The sequence below is a fragment of the Papio anubis genome, chromosome 9 (genome assembly GCF_008728515.1).
Source record: "Papio anubis isolate 15944 chromosome 9, Panubis1.0, whole genome shotgun sequence".
NCBI classification, from domain to species: Eukaryota; Metazoa; Chordata; class Mammalia; order Primates; family Cercopithecidae; genus Papio; species Papio anubis.
In genome coordinates, this window is record NC_044984.1 from 108,211,295 (window position 1) to 108,235,175 (window position 23,881).

Consider the following 23,881-nt stretch of genomic DNA (forward strand, 5'->3'; position numbering starts at 1 on the left):
GCCCAGCTAATTTTTTTTCTATTTTTGGTAGAGACAAGGTTTCACCATGTTGGCTAGGCTGGTCTGGAAGTCCTGACCTCAGGTGATCCGCCCCCTTCAGCTTCCCAAAGTGCTGGGATTACAGGTGTGAGCCACCACGCCCGGCCCCAGGGATTCCTTCTTAAGCATCCTTAACAAACAGTTGACCTTGACATCACTGGCTTACCACTTGCCACTTAATGGGCAACTCATTACTGCAGGAAATGGCCTTTTTCTAATGCTTTATGGTTTGAGATATTCACTTTTAAAAAACCTTTTAATTTTGAGATAATTATAGATCTATATGCACTTGTAAGAAAGAATCAGAGAGATCTTATACACCCTTCACCTAGTTTCCCTCAGTGGTGACATCTGGTAAAACTACAGTACAATATCATCATCAGAAAATCAACACTAATAATTGACCTTATTCAGATTTCACTAATTTTATATGCAGCCATTTGCATATATGAATTGAGTTCCATGAAATCTTATGAGAAGTTATGAGTGTCCACCACAATGAAAACACAGAATGGTTTAATCATAAGGACCCCCTAAGCTACCTTTTGACAGACACAGCCACCTCCCTCCCTCCTGCCTCCCACTCGTCTCTCTAATTTTGTCATTTCAAGAACATTATATAGCTGTGCATGGTGGCTCACACCTGTAATCTCAGCACTTTGGGAGGCCGACACGGGAGGATTGCTTGGGCTCAGGAGTTCAAGACCAGCGTGGGCAACATAGCAAGTCCTGTCTCTACAAAAAAATTGAAAAATTAGCCGGGCGTATTAGCACGTGCCTGTAATCTCAGCTACTCAGGAGGCTGGGGCAGGAGGATCCCTTGAGCCCAGGAGTTTGAGGCTTCAGTGAGCAATGAGCAATGATTACACTACTGTACTCTAGCCTGGATAACAGAATGAGACCCTGTCTCAAAAAAAAAAAAAAAAAAAAAAAAAAAGACAACGTTATATAAATGGAATCACACAGTATGTCATCTTTTTGGGATTATCTTTTTCTATTTAGCATAAATCTCTGGGGATTTAGCCACGCAGTTTTGTGAATCAACAGTTTGTCCCTTTTCATTGCTGAGCAGCATCCCATTCCTTGAACATACCAGTTTGTTTAACCATTTTCCTACTGAAAGACATTTGGGTTGTTTCCAAGTTTTGGCTATTTATGCACAAAGGTATTATGAACATTCATGTATAGATTTCTTTTATTGGGGGTGGTAGTAGCTTTATTGAGATATAATTCACATCTTCTACAGTTCACCCATTTAAAGTACACAACTGGATGGTTTTTGCTACATTTACAGAGCTGCACAACCACAGCCAATTTTAGAAGATTTTCGTTATCTCACACAGAAGTTCTGTACCCTTTATCCAGTAACTCCCAACCTACCTTCCCCTTCCCTAAGCAACTGTGAATCTACTTTCAGTCTCTACGGATGTGCCTAGTCGACCCTCGGTATCCACAGGGGATGGGCTCCAGGACCTCATGGGTACCAAAATTCAAGGACAATCAAGTCCCTTCTGCATTATTTTCAATCTGTGGTTGGTGGAATCTGTGGGTACAGAATATGTGGATGTGGAACCCACAGATACACAATCATGGGATATGTGGCCTTTTGTGTCTGGCTTCTTTCACTCAGAATCATGTTTTCAAACCCATGTTATCAGTAGTCCATTCCTATTTATTTGTGTCTGGCTTCTTTCACTCAGAATCATGCTTTCAAACCCACATTATCAGTAGTCCATTCCTATTTATGGCCGAATAACATTCCATTGTGTGAATATACCCCATTTTGTTGATCCACTCATCAGTTGACGGACATGTGAATCTGTTTTTGTGTGAACGTGAGTTGTCATTTCTCTGGTGTTGATGCTCTAGAGTACAATCGCTGGCTCATAGAGACAGTGTACATTTTACTTTGTAAGAAAACTGCCCACACTTGGAATTTCCCAGAGCAGCTGTACCATTTTTCGTTCCCACCAGCAATGCATAAACAATCCAGTTTCTCTGCATCATTGTCAGCATCTTGTGTCACCACTATTTTTTATTTTAGCCATCCTGACGGTTACACTTATATTCATTTGTTTGTACCCTCAGCAGAAATCTGATTTTCAGTAACATTTGCTGTGAGTAGAGCCCCGAATGTTCCTCCCGGGCATTCCTTTTGTAGGCTGGCCAACCCTAGATCTTCTATCTTGATATAATCTGGGTAGTTCCTGTCTCTCCCTCCTAAAACAGGAGGATATACTTATTCATTTTACCCATTAAAAGATGGATTTAAGATGTGGTCATGCCATAGAGGAGTTCCACCTTTGGGATCTGGACCATGGAATTCTGTTGAGCTACATCCCACAGCTGGTGAACCCTGGAGTCCACTAAGAACTCAAGATCTTTTTTTTCGAAATAAAAAGGTATGAGGCAAGGACTCCTACATTCTGTCCTGGGGCCATTCCCCTGGTGGAACTGATTCCCTGGCATTTTGCAGTCACTGCCTGGTACCTGTGCTCGTCTTCCAGGCGGGTCATCATTTCCTTGGACTGTGGTTTTTCTGAGGGTAGGAGGGGGCTCTTTGAAACTGGTACAGCGCTGAGCTCCCAATAAGCACATGCTATTTGTGGACGGCCCCTGATAAGCATAGTGGACAGTAAAACCTCAGGGGTGATGCTTGCTGAAGATAGGCATGTTGTAAGGGATCAGCAGATACGTGCTGAATGGCCACATGAAAGAGTTAAAAAAACTCTTTCCCTTGTATTCATAATAGGAAAGACAGCACAGGAAGAGTATCTGCAAGTGCAAATATGGCTTTGCCACTTGTGCAGGGTTTTATAGCTGGGAAGCCATCTGACTTGTGCGCTTCAGTTCCCCAGGCTTCTTGGGGGAGGAATGAATGAAATCCTGAGCACAAAAGCACTTCAGGTCCCTGCAGGGCCCTTGGGTAAGGTGCTGTGCAGACATCGGGAGGTATCGTCAATGGTGCCTGGCTCACGCAGGCAGAGAATGCGGCAGCGAGGACCATCAAAACTGCAAATGCTGGTGCTGAGGCTGACATGCATGGATCCCAACAGGAATGCTCACAGAAGCCCCCAAACACACATAGACACACAGGCTGATGAGGTGAGGCACACAACCTTGGCATCACGACTGTGGCCAGTGATTATTTATACTGTGACAGGTGAGGAAAGGATGTGTGTGTGTGGAGCGGGGCTGTGAGGGACGCACATTCCGCCAAGATGGCGGCTCTCTCAGACTTTCCCATCCCCAAATGTGGCCAATTATCCAGCTAGCTGCTTAGGACCTAAACATAGGCATCATCTGCGATCCCTCTCTCTGCCTGCACAGCCCTCACCAAAGACACCATCAAACATATTCCCATACTGACCTGGCATCCCACTTCCACAGCTGACGTCTGGTCCAAGCTACAGCCAGCTCTGGCCCAGGTGAAGTAAAAGCCCCCTCTTGGGTCTCCTCATACCTGCTCGTCCCCCTGAGAGACTTTTCTCCTTACAAGATCTTTTACAAATGTAAGTCAAGAAAGCCCAACGACCTGAAGCGCTAACGGCCAACCCCAGCCAGGCAATCACGGGAAAGAACAAAGCCACTGGATATCAAGTCTATTACAAAGTCCTGGTAATTAACACAGGTTGGTATTGGCATGGGGGCAGACAAATAGACCCGGGGAGCAGATTAGAGTCAAAAGCAGACCCTCACACACAGTCACCTGATTTATGACAAAATCAATGCTGCAGAGGGAGGGGAAAGAATGGTCTTTGCAATAAATGATATTGGGCCAATTGAATATCCACGTGGAAAAAAAAATGCTCCTTGGTCTGTACCTCACGCCATATACAAAAATCAATGCCAGATGGATTGCATACCTTGATATGAAGGGTCAAAGAGAAGCCTTTCCTTTTAGAGAAAAATATAGGTGGCCACCTTCATGAGCTCAGAAGAGGCAAAGATCTCTTAGCAGACACAAAAAGTTCTAACCAGGAAGGAGAAAAATGACAGTGACAAGATCTAAGTGAAGAGCCTCTGTTCATCAAAGGATACCATCGAGAAGGTGAAAGTGACTTACAGAATGGGAGACACTGTGATTGCACAGTACAGTATTCAGAAAGTTAAATAAAAAGTAATTAGAAAATTGAAAAGAAAAATAAATTTAAAAATCAGACAAGCCAGTTTTTAAAAAGTGGGCAAAAAACTTGGACAGACATCCCACAAGAGACAACAGATATCCAAATGGCTCATGAACATATGAGAAAACATTTGACTTCCTAAACTACCAGGGAAGCACAAATTAGAACCATTATGCAGTAATACCACTGTAGCCACTATCCACCTACCAGAATGGCTAAGGAAAAGACAGACAACACCAAGTGTGGACGAAGATGAGGGGCACCAGAACACCATAAACTGACTGTGGAAGGAAGCGTAAACTGATACAACCACTTTGGAAACCCGCCTGGAAATAAATACCTGCTAAAGCTAAAATATGCATACCCTGTGAGCCTGCAATTCCATACCTACACATACACTCTACAGGGACACATGCATGTGGATGCCGAAAAAATGCTCACAGGAGCAGTATTTGAAATAGCCCAAACCCTGCCAACTACCCAAATGCTCATTGGCAAAATGGGTAAGTATACTGCAACATATTCATACAATGGAATTCTAGATGGTCACAACAATGAACACATTACAACTGCAACGTAACAACATGTGCGGATCTCAGAAACAGAATGATGAGCAAAGAAGCCAGACACAAATGAGAATATATGTTCCAGTTCCATTTACAGAAAGTACAAAAATAGGCAACAGTAATACATGCTTTTAGAAGTTAAGAGAGTGGCTGCTCTTGGTGGGGGGCAGGTAGTGACTGGAAGGAGGCGCTGGACAGGGGCTAGCTGGAAATGCTTGGCCTCTTGAGCCACGTGCTGGTTACACAGTTGTGCTGAATTTGTGACCACTTGCCACACTGTCCACTTAGGATCTGAGCGCTTTTCTGCATGCATGCTAGCTGGCCATCACATGGGGTAAGACTGGTCCTGCCTCGTCAGGGCTCAGCATTTACTGTCTCTGGATCTGCACGTGCTCACTCCTTCACATCCACAGGTCTCCATGCAAATGTCCCCTCCTTGGAGAAGCCTTACCTAACTGCCCATTCTAAAACTCCCTGTACTGGGTGTCTTCCAAATGACGTCTACTTGAAACCTGTAAAGTGACCTTACTTAGAAATAGGACCTTGGCAGATGTGATCAAGGTCAGATGGGGTCAAATGGATTAGTGTGGGTCCTCAATGCAATGCCTGACGTCCTTATCAGGAGAAGGCACAGAAGGAAGAACACCAGAGATGACAGAGGCAGGGATGGGACTGACACAGCCCCACGCCAAGCAATAGCAGGGATTGGCAGCAGCTGCCAGGAGTGGGAGGAGGTGAGGAAGGATCTCCCCTGCAGACTTTGGAGGCAGCACAGCCCTGCCCACACCTTGCACTGGGACTTCTGGCTTCTGGAACTGTGAGAATACATGTCTGCTGTTTTAAGACCCCCGTTTGTGGCATGTTGTCATGGCAGCCACAGAAACTGGTACTGGTCTCATTCTTATCCCTCCTACCTCTTGCTTTAACTGTCTTCGGAGCGCTCATGCCACCATGTCACAGGATTTATTTGTTCATTTGTTTACTGCCCCTACTGCCAACCACCATTAGAACACAAGAGCCATGAGGGCAGGAACTGTGCCTTATTCACAGCCACTTTCCCAGGGCCGAGCAATGCACCTGGTATAGAGAGAGGCTCCATTGACGCCAGAGGAATGCCAGGGGAATAAATCTGCCTCTCCCTCGGTGCAGAGGAGACAGGAGGCGCCCCGTGCACACTGAATGAATGAGGGCATGCATTCATTCCATCCTTTCAAACCACAGCAAAGTAGGAAGAGTGGGAATATCCTGATAGGAAAACAGGGCAGAATGGGGAAATGACCTGGTCCTCGCAGCCAGTTCTCCGAGGGGGTCAACAGGACTTAGCTTTATTTGTAACCCCTGTATGTTTCATAAAGGGGAGGAAAAAAACACCTTATTTGTGTAACTGAAACGAGAAGACCAAAAACCCCGTTCTCTGACTTCAGGTTCCCAGTGCTCTGTGAGGACATGCCACATCCCTACTTAGGCCTTGTGTTTAACTGAGTCCAGGGGTTGGCAAACTTTTCCCAGCCAGGGCCAGAGCATCGATATTTGGAAATACCTCATCAGGGTAGGATGAGGTCATATGGATGAGGTTGCAAGCTCTTCACTCTGCTGCAGAAGCCCCAAAGCACCAGGCAATAATGAGCAAGCGTAGCTGGAGCTGGTCAGTGGCTGTGATGCCCCCTGACCTAGGGGCTCTCTGGGCAGGTGGATTTGGGAGGAGGCGACTTGTGTAGAGGAGAGACACCTGGGGTCAGCTTCATCCTCCTCACCCATCCCTTTGAGAACTTGGCTAAGGGTTTTCTCCCACCCCACACACCTCACTCAACCCATCCTGCTTGGCAGGCTCTCAGGAGCTGCCCGAGCCTGATTTTTGCAGAGCTTCTTCAGGGAAAGCCTGGAAAATGGGAAGTCCTCTCCCAGCCTGCTCTGCGTCTCTGCCCTGGCAGATGAAAGGGCTTAAAGGGCTCAAAGCTTTTGGAAAAGTACTGCTGACAACCAGGAGTCAATCGGGCAGTGACCCCATGCCTGCGCAGGGGAGACAAGGGAGGTGTGTGTGGGGAGCGTGGGCGAGCGAGCTGTCCTCGGCCTTCCCTCCACCGTCACGGCCACTGCAAGAGGAAATGAGAAGGCCAGGAGGCCAGGGATGGACAGACGCTGTCCACAAAGCAGGCACAACAGGTGTGCGGGGCACAGGAGATGCAAGCCATGTAATTAAGATCTCCAGACACCTGTTGTGAACTCTCGCCCATTCACACCCTAGCAGGTGGTTCACACCTCGAGGAAGAAAATAGTAAAAAAAAAAAAAAAAAAAAAAAAGATGCTGAGATAAAAGGAGAAAAGTAGCTCTCCATCTGCCAGCCTGCAACTGCTGGCTGCTTTCACCAGACATCCCTGACCCATGGCAGGAGTTCCAGGGTGACGAGTGAAGCTCTGGAGGGAGAGCTGGTTGTGCTGCCTCAGGGCTGTGTGACCTCGGGCAGACTCCTGAACCTCTCTGTGCCTTACACTTTGCGTTTCTACCAGGATTGTATAGAGAAAGGCTTCACACGGTAGGTATGCGCTCCACTAACATCAGAGCACCAGCTATGTAGCAGGCACCTGTGGACATGACAGTGGGCCAGAGCGTCCCAGCTTATATTCGGAGGTTGAGGGTCAGTACAGTAAGCAACCACATGGAGCAGTTCCAAGGGAAGCTGAGGCAGCTGGGGTGCAATGGTAATGGGGCTGTAGGACAGCAGGACAGGCTGAGCTACCCTGGCCAGGGGTCAGGAGTTAGTCAGTGGAAGAGTGTGCTGGAGTGTGCTAAAGGCCTCCTTTTGTTCTATTTTTTTTAGAGAGAAGGCCTCACTCTGTTGCACAGGCTGGAGTGCAGTGGCCAAATTATAGCTCACTGTAAACTCGGACAGCCAGACTCAAACAATTTTCCTGCCTCAGCCTCCTAAGTGGCTGGGACTACAGGAGCACCACACAGTTCAGCTAATTTTTGTATTTGTTGTAAGGATGGGGTCTTGCTATGTTGTCCAGGATGGTGTCGAATTCCTAGCTTCAAAAGATCCTCCTGCTTTGGACTCCCAAAGTGTGGAAACAGACTTTTAGCACCTGCTACCCTGGTGACGGCCATGTGGGTGATTTTCTCTCAGGGGCCACACTAAAGGAAAAGCTAATTGCCCAAAACCCCAATCAAGAAGGTAACTCTCTCACAAATGTCCACCTGACTCCACCGGCCAGCAGGCAACGTGAACCACCTGCTGGTAAAAACGAAGGGAGGGAGCGGAGAAGGAAGAATGCGAAATCGGGTCTTGACTGTGAACCTGTGGATGCCAGCGTCCCCAGAGAAGACAGCGGAAACTCACAGGTGGAAAGTGAGCCGGGGCACTCTGGAGTACCGTGTGTGGACAGGCTAAGCGTGAACCACCCAAGCCTTCCTTCTCACCTCCAGACCCGCTCAACTCTCTTCCTAAACCTAACACCAAACAGCGTTCCTGGCGTGGCAGGCCACCAGAAGGAAACACAGTAATAACAGCTACGCTGGCTGGGAGCTTTTCGTGAGCCCAGCACTATGCTAGCTGTCTCACACACTTGACTCATTGTTTATCACCCAGCTCTAAGGCAGGTTCTTTTCATCCTCATTTTACAGATGAGGAAAACTGAGGCCCGGAGAGCTAACATGACATAGCACAGGAAGGGAGAGAAGTGCACTGAACCCACAGATTTATCACCAGAACTGACTCTTCACCATGACTTGACCTGGCCTGGACTTCAGAGCTGCCTGGACATTCCCACAGTATCCTCAGAGAGGCAGGTCTGAAACGCGTTCCTTAGCAGTAATCCACAGAGGGCCTTAGTGATGATCATGACAGTGACAGACAAGCTTCCATAAACGCGTCCCTCCTCTGGTCAGCCTGTCTACCCACCCTCTCCCTGAGCCTTTCACCGCCTTGGCAGGGAGGCAGGGGAGGCAGACACACTCTTCATTTCCATCCTGCAGACGAGCAAACTAAGCCTGGCCAATGGCCACTACACCCTGGCTCCAAACTTCCTGATTCTTCCACTGGTTTGCAGGCAGAACTGGCTATACAATTTGCAGGGCCTGGTGCAAAATAAAAATCTAGGACCCCTCGTTCAAACATTACTAAGAATTTCAAGAAGGTGACAGCAGTGCATTTAACCAAGTGTGAGGCCGACCCTGTTTGCAGAACCTCCTTCCTGGAAGATGCAGGCTACCGCCTGCCGGAACCCAGGTGGCTCAAACCAGGCAGCCCCATGGATTATGACAGAAATGGGCAAGCCGAGGGTCCATCTAGGAATAGCACCGTTACTGTCTGTACCCTAGTTTCCTCATCTAGAAGGCAGGTTTAACAACAGTCCTACCATGTTGGGCTGCTGTGTGGACAAACTGATACAAAGACTGCCTGGGAAGTGGTTCGCCCCGCGTCCCATGCCTCCTGAATGCCTGTATCAGCCAGCTCTGTTTTTAACACCACTTCCGGCTTTTGAAATGGGGGCGGAAACAAGACCCTCTCCACCAAACGCGTGCGCTCTGCACACAGGTGCTGTGTGTCAGCAGGAGAGCCCCAAGCGTAGGCTTCATTTGCATGTACACACTTAGGCCCAATCCAGGCCCTGACCTGCCTCTCTGCCCCGGGCACTTCCCGGAGGAGACTAGGAAAGAGAAAAATAAACAACATGGCAAAACACACGTGCAACACACCTACTCCAGAGCAAACCCAGACAGGGTGGGGGTGGGGGTGGGGTAGTGGGAAGCCCAGTCTCCACCTCCTTCCTTCCTTCTTTTAGATCCATACTGACCTAAGACTCTGGGCACCTGCCAGGTGAGCTGACCACTGGCCATTTCCATCCTTGCTCGAGTGGTGGGGTGAGAAGTTTGTGTGTACCTGCATACTTGCACAGTCTGGGGCACCGCCATTTGTGTGTCTTCCACATTTCCTTTTGCGGGGTAGAGGGGGGCTAGCTCAGCCTGTCCCTCAAGGTCCTTCCTGACTCTCTGCCCCAGAACACAGATGAATGGGGCAGGAAGAGAGGATTACAGGATTACAGCCTTCCTTTGCAGAAACAAAACAAAACAAAACAGGAAAACGCTGCCCAGGCCCTTCAAGGCTTCAGCACTGCCGTTGTGGACCTGGGTTCTGTCTATAAAGTCAGATTCAAACCCTGGGTTCAAATCCTGGCTCCACTGGTTTGGTGCTGTTGAACACCACAGTCAACATTTATTAACTACCTGCTACCCTGCCAGGGGCTGGATTAAGTGCCTCATCTGCACAATCTCATTTAATCCTTATAGTCCTTGAGGCTGCTGAGCAGGGTGGCGGCCTGAGGCATCTGATGACCCAGTGGGTGGAATTTGGGCTCCGGAGCTGGCTTCTTCACTGAGAAGTGGACATGAAACTGCTTTACCGGGCCATGGTGATGAATGGGCCCCTAGAAACATGAGGCACTGCAGCGCACAGGGCCGGGGACATGAGAAAGAAATCAGCACTCACACATATTACCACGGCATCAGCACAAATTACAGTGCATGTTATCACTAGTGTTACTACCACCAGTTTACGCCAGGGGAAACTGAGGTCCCAAAAGAGAGCCACAGAAAGGATGAGAATCGCTGTCCACGAATCCACTGCTGTGCCTCTCTCTGCGTTTCCAAAAGCGTAATCTTTGAGTCGCCCCAGACAGCAATCGCACAGAAACACGGACATGCAGTGCCTCTTGATGCCTGTCTGGTTTAATCCAGGGCTGGTTAGTCAAGGGGCTGGAGTGCGGTGCACTGAGGACCCAGTGGAAGGCTGGTGGCCTCCGGGAAGGGACCCATGCACTGCTCCTTCCAGCTAGGAGGCCGCCTCCTCTCCCCTCCAGCAGGCAGGGTGGCTTGAGGCCCTGCCTGGAGAATGATCTCCGGAGCCCTGCGCTCTCACCTGCACACCTGTCCCACTGGCTGTCACTGTCAGTTTCCTCTCTGGTCCCCTACAGAGAGACCTAAGTCTCTCCTGAAACAGCTATATGCCTCGTGGCTAGCACAGTGCCTGGTACAAATGACACACTCGCTGTCATTTGGTTCCCACTGGAATGATCTGGAGGAAGACAGCTCCTTTTAGACCCAACAGAACAGGCAGCAGAGAGGAGTGGCTCCAAGCTGGGGCTCTGGGTTAGGCTGACTTAGATCCAAATCCCCACTCAGCAGCGTGGTCTCAGGCAGGACACTTCGTCTCCCTAGTTTCCGTCTCCAGTTTCTGTCCAGGTGCAAAAGGGATGACCATCCCTCACAGGGCTGCTGTGCGGCTTAAAGGAGGTGATTCTGCACGGGAAGGCATTCAAGCTCAGAGCTCAGTACGCAGCAAGCGTGTAATAAAAGGGAGTTGTGATTTTTACTACACCTGGTAGGATAAACCCATAGAACCTGCCTGGCCAAGTGGACCATCCTGGTTCCCCGAAACCCTGAAACCTCCCCCTGGCTAACGACCTTTACCGGCCAGTGGCTTTGTCTGAAATCCTGTCTGGGGCTTCCCTGGACAATCTTGGAGAAGTCCCTGAGAAGGCTCACAGCGACCCCTGCTGTCTGCAATGAAGAACTGCCTTACACCCCGGTCGGAGTGAACAACAATAGCAGGTACGGCCCCTCCAAGAAGGGCTTACGTTTTCAGGGGTTTAAGAAAACTCTCATCAGAACAATGGCAAGGAGAAGAGTCACCACATGTAATTATGTTCAGCGGACACTAATTCCCTGTCTTCTAAAAATAAATATAATACGTGAGATCAAACAAAGTGCTCTCTCTTCCCTTGAGGTCTTTTGTTTCCCCGGATAAGTGTCATCCTAAATATACTGCAGAACCAAGTGAAACTGTCATTTCGGCGGGATATTTTTTCCTGATCAACATGCGCTCTTCTTAGCAAGACTGTTTTAATCTGGCAGTTCTTAAATTGGACTCCTTTTAAAAAGCAGAGCATGTTAAAGTAAGCAGACACACCGAGAGGCTAAGGCTATATACCTTCCTGGAGGGATGACTGATCAACTGAGGTTTGGGGAAATGGGAAACATCCCCCAGGTCATGACCCCATCTTGCCAGGCTGTTCCTGCCGTGCAGGATACTCGGGGATCATATAGCTAAGATCCTGTTTCCCAGATACAGGCAGGATTGGTCTCTGCCTCAGATCCCAGCTCACCACACACCACATCTGTTTATGAACTGAATACTATTGTATGATTTAGAACAAACAGGGGAAAAAGAGGACAAAGATTTCTGAAGTTCCCCAGATGACTTCTTATGCTTCAAACTACAGAGTGAAAGCAAAGAAGGTAGATGCCACACAAAGATAATTATTTTTCATTTCCAAAACACAAGGCTTATTTTGTATCTACAGATTACCTTGCAAGATGCTAACTGGCAACTCTAACAGAGGCTTCACTCTCGGATCCTTGTGCAAGCATAGAATGAATGAACGAGACCTAGTTTGCAGAATTCTAAATGTTCCCCACACGCAGGCCACGGTGCTGCAGGTCCCCCAAGCAGTCCTGGATCCCACCCAAGCCTCAACAATGTGTTTGGGTGAAGCTGACTTCATCTGCCATTACATTCTGAGAGCTAGATGGTCTCTCTACTACCCTGCCCATGCCTGGGGAGGGCTTGGCTTCAAGCAGTCCCTTCTTAGGCCCTGATATAAGGACATTTCTTTCATTCAGGGCTTGGTGCTGGGTGATGCCTACCTAATCTGAAAAAGCCAAACATTGTAACACGTCAGCATAGGGATCACCAACGAGCGGCCCTGGGGCAGGCCAGACTTTGTCTTGGTTTTAAAAAGTGAATTAGTTGCTGATGAATTCCCCTTAAGAATCCACATGGCTAGTTTCTTTCAAAACATGGGAACTGGTCTTATGAAGCCTGAGTTCCTGTGTGGCATCCCAGCTGGATGGCCAGAGAGAGGCCCTCCTGCTGCTCAGTCCCCACCCAGCCTGCTGCCGTTACCGACTGGGTCCCCGTGACAGCTGCGTTTCCCACGCCTGTGCAAGCAGGTGCTGACGGACTGCTTTACGTGTGCAGGTAATTCACCTTCGTTTCCGTAGAGCCACTTAGGCCACTGGTCCCCAACCCCGGCTGGACATTAGGATCCCCTGGGGAGCTTTCAGCACAACACCGATGTCTGGACCCCACTGTTGAAAAATGGAATCCAACCCTCTGGGGATGCAGCCTTGGCAAAGGTGTGTTTTAGCCGTCGCCAGGTGGCTGGAATGTGTGGCTAAGGTGGAAAACTAGCACCTTAAACCAAAGGGGTGGCCTGGATGAAATTTCAAGCAGATCATGGGCAGGGCTGGATTTTAGCCACTGGGGCCCCTGCCCCTCTTGCACCTTGTGGATGGGGACAGGGAAGCCTGCCTGCCCTTTCTCCATCTGCCTTGGAGAAGGGAAACCTGGCTGTTTTGACTTTTTTCCTGCACAATACTCTGGGGAGCCACAACTGAGATTAAGGGAGATAAATCAAAAGCAGCCAAAAGACGACCTTTGAAAGACCACTGAGCCGGCCTACAGCGGAACCATCCAGCACCCAAAGGCTACCTTCCCCGAGACTCGGGCAGGCTCCCCGCCCACAAGCCAGTCCCCTGGACTAAACGAGTGCTTCTCACCTGAAGAGCTCTCGGATCTCCCGGCTGTGGGCCTGGAAGGGGATGTTCCGCACCAGGATCTTGGAGGTGGTCTGCGTTCTGGGAACTTGTTTCTTCCGAGCTGATGTCACGGCTGGCCTGGAGGATGAGGGCAGAGGGTTCGAGTTATTCGGGGCTTCAGCAGCTCCTGCCCAACACTGACTTCACCACGCCTCCATCAGCATATTCAGGTGATGGATTCAAGGAGGGTGCGTGGGGTGGGGGACCAACATGAAAGGAGAGGAAGGCGACAGGACCCAAAATAGCTGCAGACGTCAGGGGGACACATCCATGCCTGGGTGGCTGCTGCCCTTCATTTGAGAGACTCTGGGGCCACCAGGGACTTAAGGAGCCCCGCTAAGGGTGGGGCTGGTTTCTCACCAAACCCAATCTCTATTGTGTCTTTCTCTCCAGTTGCAAAGAAAGGCCCTGGTTGGTTTCCAAAGGTCTTGTTTGTGACACTTCATCAATAACCTGAGGAGGAACATGCGGGGGCCTAACCATGAAGATGGACCAGGGGGCAAGCGAGGACACCCTCAGCCCACGTTCCAGGTCATTCCCAATGCAGTGCTACCTGACCTGTCCCCCTGCTCTCCCAGGGAAACCTCCCACTTCACCAAAACAGGGTAGGGAAGTGAGAAAGGCTGGGAGTTAACAAGCTGGGTATGAATGTCAAATCGGATACTTAGGATCTCTATGATCTTGGGCAAGTAACATGGCCACTCTGGGCCTCAGTTTCCTCCATTGTAGAATGGGTGTAATGATAGGCCAACCCAATTTGATTGTCTGAAGATTTAATAAGCAGACTCAGTACTGGACCCAGCATGTGGTAAACATTCAATAAATGGCAGCTGTTATGATAATAACCACGTTAGGACTCACCTCCTTCAGGCCTGCTCCATGTCACCTCCTCACAGGCCTTCTCTGTCTTCATTAAAATGGCAACCCCCTCACCCACACCCCCACCAGCTTCATCTCTCTTCCTGGCACTGACCCCTGTGCTAGTACATTACAAATTTAATCATGTTCCTTGGCTGCCACGCCTGGAAGGGAGGGGCCTAGCCTGAACCCTCGGCAAGGAAGGGGACAGCTACCCAGCACAGCTTTTTTTGTCTTGTGATTCTGGGGGCTATGCTGTCTCATACAGTGGCCACCAGCCACATGTGGCTAGTTAAATCTAAATTAAAATAAAGCAAAACTAGGCCGGGCGTGGTGGCTTACACCTGTAATCCCAACACTTTGGGAGGCTTAGGTGGATCACCTGAGGTCAGGAGTTCAAGATCATCCTGGCCAACACAGTGAAACCCTATCTCTACTAAAAATACAAAAATTAGCCAGGTGTGGTGGCAGGCACCTGTAATCCCAGTTACACGGGAGGCTGAGGCACAAGAATTGCTCGAACCCAGGAGGCGGAGGTTGCAGTGAGCCAAGATCACACCATTGCAGTCCAGCCTGGGTGACAGGGTGAGACTCCGTCTCAAAAAAATAGAAGCAGCAAAACTACAAATTCACTTCCTCAGTTGCTGGGGTATCAGGCTCCAAGATGGTCCGATGATCCCTGGCTCTTGGTGTTCATACCCCATGTAATCCCTTCCCACGCTCTACCAGGGCCAGTCTGGGTGACCAGCAGGACACAGCAGAGGGATGGCGTGTGAATTCTCAGACTAGGTTGCAGAAGACATTGTGACCTCCTCCTTTCCCATTCCTGGATCACTCACTCTGGAGAGACCCGCTGCCATGCCATGAGGACCCTCAAACAGTCCCAGAAAGAGATCCCCAAGGTGAGGAACTGAGGCCCCTGCCAGCAGCCATGTGAGTGTGTCATCTTTACGACAGATCCACAAGCCCCAGCTGAGCCTTCAGATGACTGCAGCCCTAGCTGACATCCTGACTGTGACCTCATGAGAGACCCTGAGGCAGAATTCTCAGCTAAGCTGCTCCTGAATTCCTGACCCATGAAACTATGAGACAACGTTTTGTTTTCAGCCTGTAAGTTCTGGGATACTTTGTGATGCAGCAATAGACAGCGAAAACAGTTGCACTTGCCACATCTCAAGAGCTAAATAGCCACGTGTGGCAATTGGCTACCATCTTGGACAGAAGAGATGTGGAACATTTCCATTGCTGCAGAAGCTTCTATGGAACAGCACTGCCTGCCCTAGGGTGTAAACTCCCAAGGAAACGCCATCCCCAGTGCCTAGGAGGAGGATATGGTACACAGTGGGCTTGCTGTAATTTTTTCTTGAGTAAAACAATAGTTTCATGAACACTGGCTAGGAAGTGAGATCCTGCAAGGCTGAATTCAGGCTGGCTCTCTGGAGATAGGGTACTGGACAGAAACCGCTGGCTCAGTGCTCATGGGCACTGCAAGTGCTAGATGCTTCACACACAACCTCTACTTAGCACATTTCACTTCAGAGGCAAAGTCACCCATGCAAGGTCACAGAGCTCCTGGATTAGAAACTACAGGTGTGGGGCTCAAAGCCTGACCTCTTTCTGTTATACTAGTAGCTCAGGAACCCCCATTAGACTTCTGAGGGCCCCTGTACCAAGCCTTCTTCCCTCCAAGGATGCTTAACATAGCACAGACCACAATGGGTGAAGAACACCAGAGCTGGCCCAAGCTGGATTCACAGGAAGCATTAACAACAAAGAAAAAAGAAAAAAGAAAGGTCAATTCGCTGGCAGCTAATTTGCTGGATGACCACAACAAATGACCAACTTGCTGAAAACTACCGAATAAATATCTGAAACCAGCTCTAGGGCTGTTAGAGGCAGTCATTTTATCACCCAAGGCAAGTAGATGATAATGACAATAATGGCTTACGCTGGGCACCTGTTATGTGTCGGACACTGTTGGAGGCACGTCGGGTGTAATAGCTCATTTAGATATACAAGCAAGTAGAAATGGAGGAGCAAAGCTAAATCTCCAAATAATCCCCCTACTTCAGTATACTGGTCATTGGGCAAATTGGTCTGCCTCCATCTCTAACACCTACAGAAAATAACATTAATTGGAGGCCATCGTAGGCACTGTCATTCAGCTCTAAGAAAGCATGTTCCATAAAGAGGAACATCTAGGTTTTACAGCTTCTTCTGGTTCATCCACAGCACCAGCAACCTCCAGCTCTTCCTTGGTTTATTTATCCCAAGATGAGTGTTGTTTGCCTGTTTCTCCTGCACTTGTTCCTTTTCTTATTAAAAAAAAAAAAAAACCCCGTGCATTGAACATTCACCCAAAGGACTAACACTGTTGTAGTTCACTGGGAAAACAGGGGTCGGAGTTGGTAAATGCTAACTTAATTAGGTATCTTAATTAGGAAGAGTCCTAAATGGTAAAGGGATGGGTGGAAAGGACATTTACGGGTGAGAGACAGCCTCTAGGGCGGCTGGCAGCAAGAACAGGAAACCCCAGCTCATAGGAAAGGGAACTGAGGACACTGAAGACTCACTTAGTGGCTCGTTCCGAGATCCTCACTTCCAGCTTGTGGCCGTCCACGATGTGACCCTAAGAGAGAAGACAACATGGCTCATCTCTCTGTCCCGAGAAATCCTTCACCAGAGCAGAGCCCTGGCTCGCAGATGGCAGACTCTGTTCCCCAGCGAGTGGGGCTAGCTGGCCTCGAGGACAGAGGATGGCCTTTCCCTGAAATGGCTCACACCGAGCCCAGGCAGCAGCTGGTGGTCAGAGACTCAGCCCTTGGATGCTCTCTTAAGTCACAGGTAGGCCTTGACCTAGATGTCATTCAAGGGACACGGAATTTTCCATTGTTTATAAGCATGTTCAGGCAAAGTAAGGCCCATAGGTCTGGCTTGCAGAGAGAGTTGGGTTTAGTTTGTATGTTCCTGAAAAATATTCTAAATCATAGTGGAGTTGCATCTAAAGCTAGGTACTAACATTGGTCCCTCAAGGCGGAACTGGTGTATTAGCAAAATTACCCTTGAAAATCCCTTAAATCTCCCATAAAATACAGCACACAGAGCTTCGTAGGAACAATTCTTGGAGGCAATATTCACATATGCACGCACACAACGATGTCCAGAACATAATACAGTACATGTGCAAAGTAAAATTTCATAGAATCTTACATCACGTGAAAGAGAAATACGGACCACTGAACCTGCAGAGCCGATTTTAAGTTAAATGAGTACACAGCCCCTGACCAGGAAGAGCCTAGGATGTGGGGCATTATGAAGGGAGCAGAGGACACCTTCTCAAGCTACTAACACCTACTGAATCTCCTTCACATTAGCTGAAGGCCGTCCTAGGCACCATCATCTAACTCTAAGACAGTACATCCCATAAAGGAACCCAGGCAAGGCCACAGAACTTCTGGATTAGAACTTAGGCCGGGCGCGGTGGCTCACGCCTGTAATCCCAGCACTTTGGGAGGCCAAGGCGGGCGGATCACGAGGTCAGGAGATCGAGACCATTCTGGCTAACGCAGTGAAACCCCGTCTCTACTAAAAATACAAACAAATTAGCCAGGCATGGTGGCAGGTGCCTGTAGTCCCAGCTACTCAGGAGGCTGAGGCAGGAGAATGGCGTGAACCCAGGAGGCAGAGCTTATAATGAGCCGAGATCGCGTCACTGCACTCCAGCATGGGCGACAGAGCAAGACTCCATCTCAAAAAAAAAAAAAAAAAAAAAAAAAAAGGAACTTATAGGTGGTGCAAAATTTGCCCTGTGGTTTGGTGCCAATCCCAGGCTGTCTCGTTCCCCCAGCTCCCCTCCTGCAATCTGTCCTTGTACTTAGGATCTAGCAGGAAGGCATATCTCCCTTCTCTGTCTGAATAGGATGTTGAGTCTTTGTCTAAACAGTTTTCGATTCAGCCCTGTTCTCCCCACCTTCTCCCGCCCTGGCCAAGGTTGGATGACTCAAGGGTCTCCTACCTGTCCCCTGCCCCCAGCCATCGTCCCCTCTCCACACCAGCAGCTGCAGAGGCTGGAGCAGAAGCCAGTGTGCTCACGGCCCTCTAATGGTCTCCAACTGCCTTTAGGCTGAGCAGCAAAATGGCCTAGAAGATCCTGCCCTGCACACCTCTCTCCTCATCCTGCACCCTGAACCGCCACCCCACGCCGCCCCTGCCACAGTGGCCTCTTTGCTTTTCAAATGTACTAAGCTCATTCACATCTTACAGCCCCTGCCTCAGACCCTCTGCACATGGTCCCTCCTCCCAAACTACCTCCCTCCCAGATCTCTGTGCAGCTGACTTCTGGCGAAGTAGGTGTGGGCTCAACTGTCACCTCCTTAGAGAGGCCTTCCCTGACCACACAGCCTAAGTGCCCCACCTCCACCCCCAACTTGCAGCTTTGTCTTCATAACCTGGTCCTGCATGTTTATTCAGAGGTCCATGGCCTGTCTACCCCACCAGAAAGAGGGGCCCACATCAGCAACCTCTCCCAGGCCTAGCACCACTCCTGGCACACGTCAGGCCCTTGATAATAGTGCTATGGATCGAATGAACGAACTATGGTGACTGTGGAGTGTTGGGAAAGGTTCTTAATTTTTTCTTGGGCCACAGTGCCCTAGAGATCTGGTGAAAGCAATGGGCCAGGTCAAGTGTAGACTTCACACACATTCCCACTCAATTTCAGAGGGCTGACAGGACCTCCCACTACCCGCCAAGCGCCTCCGCGGCCCTCAGCCGAGAATCCTTACTTTACCTGGAGCTGCTTGAGAGCTTTCTGGGCTTGCTCCGGCTTCCTGTATTCCACAAATCCAAACCCCATGGAAAGCAGTGCTCCTAAGAGAGAGAGGTGGAAATCACACCAGTGGGTGAAGCGGAAGCAGAAGGCCAAATGCAAGGGCTGTGACGGGCCCCCAGCCCTGCGCTGTATTTTCTCTTATTTTCATACCCCCTTCATTCCCCAAAAATCTCGGCTCCTGGCTTACTGTTTATTACTAGTCATCTTGACGAATCAGTCAATGCAGTTAACAGGGCTGCCACCTGAGGCCCATTTGACTATTAATTAACAGATGACTGACATGATAATTAACTTCATAATAGGATTCTGCTTTGGGAGGGAGACTGAACTAAGAGAGATGACCATCATGAAGGGCAGTGGCAAAACTTCTACCTGGGCAGTCCTCTGCGTCCACACGTAATGCCCAAAATGAACATGTGCGTGAGAGTCAAATGCACCAAAGGCTTGCTCTTCACAAACAATATTTCTCACCAGCCAATCCCATTCAGTTCTTGGGTTTCAGATATAAAGTTTGGATCATGTGGGCGACTGCATTATTCAAACTTCTCTGGTTCCTTACTTCTAGAATGCAAGTAGCAAGAGTTCAGATAGCAAAGAATACTGCAAAAATTTCATCAGAAACTTCTGCTTCGTCACTATGTATGACTGGGGAGGGAGGAGTGCTTTTATAGGGCACTAAAAAACATTAAGATCCCTAATTACATCTTGCCCTCTTGACATTAGATTTGATGTCCCCCCACCTTCCACTCACACCCCAGCATCTTATACATATTTGTTAGGTTGATTCTTTATTGTGAATTCAAAGATTCACTTCAGTCTGATGGGTTCAAATGAGGCTCGAGGCTTTCTACCTTTGGCTCACTTTGCAGTTTCTATCTTTACCTTTACTGTGCTGTTTGTGAGACCTATGCTCCTGCCGTTCCATGGACAGCAGGTGTTCAAAATAAGAGCCAAGTGCATTAAGGAATTCCATTAATTGCCCATACATGGCTCAGACAGAACTGACAGCCAGTGCCACCCCACGGCAACTTTAAATGTTCGTTCTTCAAGCAGATACTGCTCGAAAGCTCTCTTTTGGAGGCTGAGGCTGCAGGTGGTGGGCTGGCATGTCTGCGTACCTATGAGATTTTAAAAGCGCAGTGACTGTGTGAAAGGCAACCGTGAGAAGGTCAAGTTCATCTCTGAGTTACTGACACTATGCAGATCCACTCTCCACCACCATGTCTATGGGAAGCTGACCTCTATAGACAGCTCTACCTGGGCTCCCCAGATTCCTGGCTTCCTGTTGGCATCAGCCAGCAAGAGGCTCTGATCTGGGATTGGGGGGTGGGGGGATGGAGGAGAGAGAGGCTGGAGTACTGGATCCTTCCTCACGTCCCCATCTGCCTCCTTGCTTTGGGTGGCTCTGCAGTGGCCATGTCCAATCCACGGCCACCACTCCTGCAGGTTATCTCGTGGCTCCAACTCTCAGCTAAGCTCTGGTCACACACTTTCCTCTAATGTCCCTCCAGGCAAGGCAGGGGAAAAGGCATTCTTCCTACAGAACCCACTCCTTGGACATCCCTGTGGGCTCCCTTAGCCCAGCCACACCTTGGCCCCCTCCTTACAGACATCTCTGCTCCAACCCCAGCTGAGAGTGCTTGCTGTCTCCTGCTGCAACCCTGACTGATACACATTGTCTAGACTTTCCCCACACTGTGACGGACGGGCCCCAGAGAACAAGGCTCTCAAATACAGGCCCTTGAATGAGAGAGTGTATGTTTTAAGAGCTGCTTATGACATGGAAAGATCAGATAACCACTTCTAAAACATGCTGAAGAGCACTCCCCAGGAGGACAAGGCTGGCCCCACAGAGCATCTGACTGGGCGCAGTGAGAGGTAGGGACAGCCACCTCCACCTGCTAGCCTGGGTGTGCCTCCATCTGGGTGTACCCCCATCCTGGACTTCAGCAACAACTTTTTTGTTTTTTTTCCCTGAAATCCTCACAACTGGTCCTTCTCATCATTAACTTGGTACTTAGCTGCCTTTCCTTGCATCCAAAACTATATATGAAGACTCTGCAGATCAGGGATGTTAAGGGGTAAACGGTGTCTTCCCAGACTCACATGTAGAAATCCTGACCCCTAGTATCTCAGATGTGACCTTATCTGAGACAAGCTCTTTACAGAGGTAACCAAGTAAAATGAGGTCACAGGCCAGGCGTGGAAGCTCACGCTTGTATTACCAGCACTTTGGGAGGCCAAGGCAGGCAGATCACTTGAGGTCAGGAGTTCGAGACCAGCCTGACCAACATGGTGAAACCCCATCTCTACCAAAAATACAAAAATTAGCCGGGCGTGGTGGCACTTGCCTGTATCCCAGCTACTGGGGAAGGTGAGGCAAAGAATCGTTTGAACCCAGGAGACAGAGGTTGCAGTGAGCTGAGATGACACCACTGTACTCCAGCCTGGGTGACAGACTCTGCCTCGAAAAATAAAAATAAATGCAGTCATTAGGGTGGCCCCTAAATCCAGTATGATTGGATGACTGCTGTTCTTTTTAAAAAAGTGTGGGTGGATTTGAACATGGGATGGGCATATACAAGGAGGATGCCCTGTGAACATGGAGGCGGCCATCTATAAGCCCAGAGACAGGCCTGGAACAGACCTTCCCTCACAGCCTCCAGAAGGTACCAACTCTACTGGCACCTTGAGCTGAGACTTCTAGACTCTATGGCTGTGAGACAACACACTTCTGTCATTTAAGCCACCCAGTCTGTGACATTTTCTTATGGCAGCCTGGTAAATGAATACAAGGATGCTCTGACTTCTGTGCCATATGTCTGCTTAGAACCCTCCACGGCTCCCCAGTACTTCCGGGGAAAAGTCAAAACTCTTCTGTGTGTGTGGCATAAAAGCCACGTCATGGTTTGGAACTCGCCTACCTTTCTAGGCATATCTCCTGCCTCTTCCTCAACAAATTCCCCAGGCTCGGCCACTAGTGTGAGTGGCCTCTGAATACCTTGTTCCCGCCGCCTGGCTGCTCTGCACCCCCAACCCTCCCAGCCTTGGGCTGATGTGGCATCCATCCCCTGTGCTGGACTCCTGTCCCTGCCATCCAACCTCTTGCTGCACTCTGCTGTAACCACCAGCGCATTTCTCTCTCCAGCTAGACTGTGTGCATGCTGCGGGCAGGGCTGCGTCTCCCTCAGTCTTATATATAACTAACACCGTGCCTGCTGCCTGGTGGGGCCTGGGGACTGTTTGAGGAATAACTCAACAGTAGACATTCTGGCCACCCAGTACTTTGCATTCAGCAGGTGCTCAGGACACAGTGTGGGCTGACACATGTGGCATTCCTACAAATCCTGCCAAACCAAAGGGACTCAGGATAGGGCTGGCACGGCAGCGCAAAAGCAAGGACGTATCCCCTGCAGGAAGCCAGGGCTGGAGAACAGCCCAGCAGAGGCCAGGAGACTCAGGATAGCACCCAGGGCCGAATGGAGAGATGAGGGTGCTCTCTGCCTGCCCATGTACCCACTGGCCTGGGAGGTGCATGGTTAGTAACTCAGGAAAATCTGTGTGGTTAATGACTCAGTGGAATGTTCCAGAAGATCTACAATTGGGTTATCTCCCTCAGAAGGGAAGAGGGAGAGCGCAAGACTGGTTGTTTCTTGCTATTTCCTAGCAAACTTTCAGAGCACAGACGTGCTGGGAGGAGGCAGAGCCTCTAGATACCATCCAGGGTCCTCGCTATCTGCCCACAAATGGCACCACTCTGAAACCACCCCGGCGGTTTGAGGTGCTGGAGGCTCTAGGAGGATCTGATCCGAGAGGCTGCTTCGACTGGAAAGCAGGAGACTCCAGGGGAACAGAAAGAGGGGCTACTTTCAAAGAGTCTGAGGCCGACCATGCTTCAGAAAAAAAGAGAACCTTCAAAATGTGCAAGGGAGAACTCCCTCAACTCCTTGTCTGAAGCTGGAGCTTCTTTTGGAAACCACTCTTTCCGGCTGAATACTGAATACTTTCCGAATTTCATGCGGAATACCTGTTTTGTTCTTCTTCTTGGAGATAGAGCAACTCTTCACTGTCCCCACTTTTGAAAACACCTGGATAAGAAAGTAACAAGTATCATCAGCAGCTCTAAACCACTATGCAGGCAAGGGCCCCTGTCAAACACTATACCCCCAAATTTGCCATATGGACAACTTGGCGTCCCCAAACCATTTTGAGGTGATGAGTGATGACCTTCTTTAAGTAACCTGGACAGTCCCCTAGGGTTCCCCATAAGAGCAGCTGGGCTTGTTTCTTGTTCCAGTTTTAGAAGAAGGAAGTAGGACACAGAACAGTGAGAGACTGACTGTAGATCATGCAATCGGGAAGCCGGGCCTAAGTTCTGGAGCATGGGGTCTACTGTCCCAGTCCGGGCCTCTCACTGCCCCCTGCACCAAATGCTAAAATAATTTTTACAAAAATTTTAAGTCATAGTCTATTCTATTTTCCCCTTAACTTTTTCTGTCTCCTTTGCTAGAATTTGAAACCCAATCATAGCAAAATCCATGTTTACCTGGTTCCCGACTGTGTCTGCAGCACCACACACGGGGCCCAGGGAAAGGCAGGTGCCCATTCACCAATGGGCAACGGGGAAGCCCCGGGGCCCAGGAGAATCTTGAGAAACAAATACTACGAGCAGCAGCCGCTTACTGACTCTTGTGTTTAAAGTGTCAGGTGCTTTACTTGGAATATCTCCTTCACCCAGTCATCAAAACAACTCCATGAGAAGAGTCTATTAACATCCCCATGTTACAGATGAAGAAACTATGGC

At 49.4% G+C, this 23,881-nt stretch overlaps 1 protein-coding gene across 2 annotated transcripts in view; it reads right to left on the minus strand.

The window, feature by feature from the left end:
- Positions 1-23,881, minus strand: part of RBM19 (RNA binding motif protein 19) — a 142,036-nt gene that overhangs the window by 77,172 nt on the left and 40,983 nt on the right. For both annotated transcript variants that reach the window (XM_009181773.4, XM_009181772.4), the window contains 4 exons: positions 23,105-23,165; positions 19,036-19,115; positions 16,820-16,875; positions 13,350-13,466 (listed from right to left, as the gene is read on the minus strand). In XM_009181773.4, the coding sequence (XP_009180037.3) occupies positions 13,350-13,466; positions 16,820-16,875; positions 19,036-19,115; positions 23,105-23,165 (314 nt within the window). The remainder of the gene's footprint in view (positions 1-13,349; positions 13,467-16,819; positions 16,876-19,035; positions 19,116-23,104; positions 23,166-23,881) is intronic.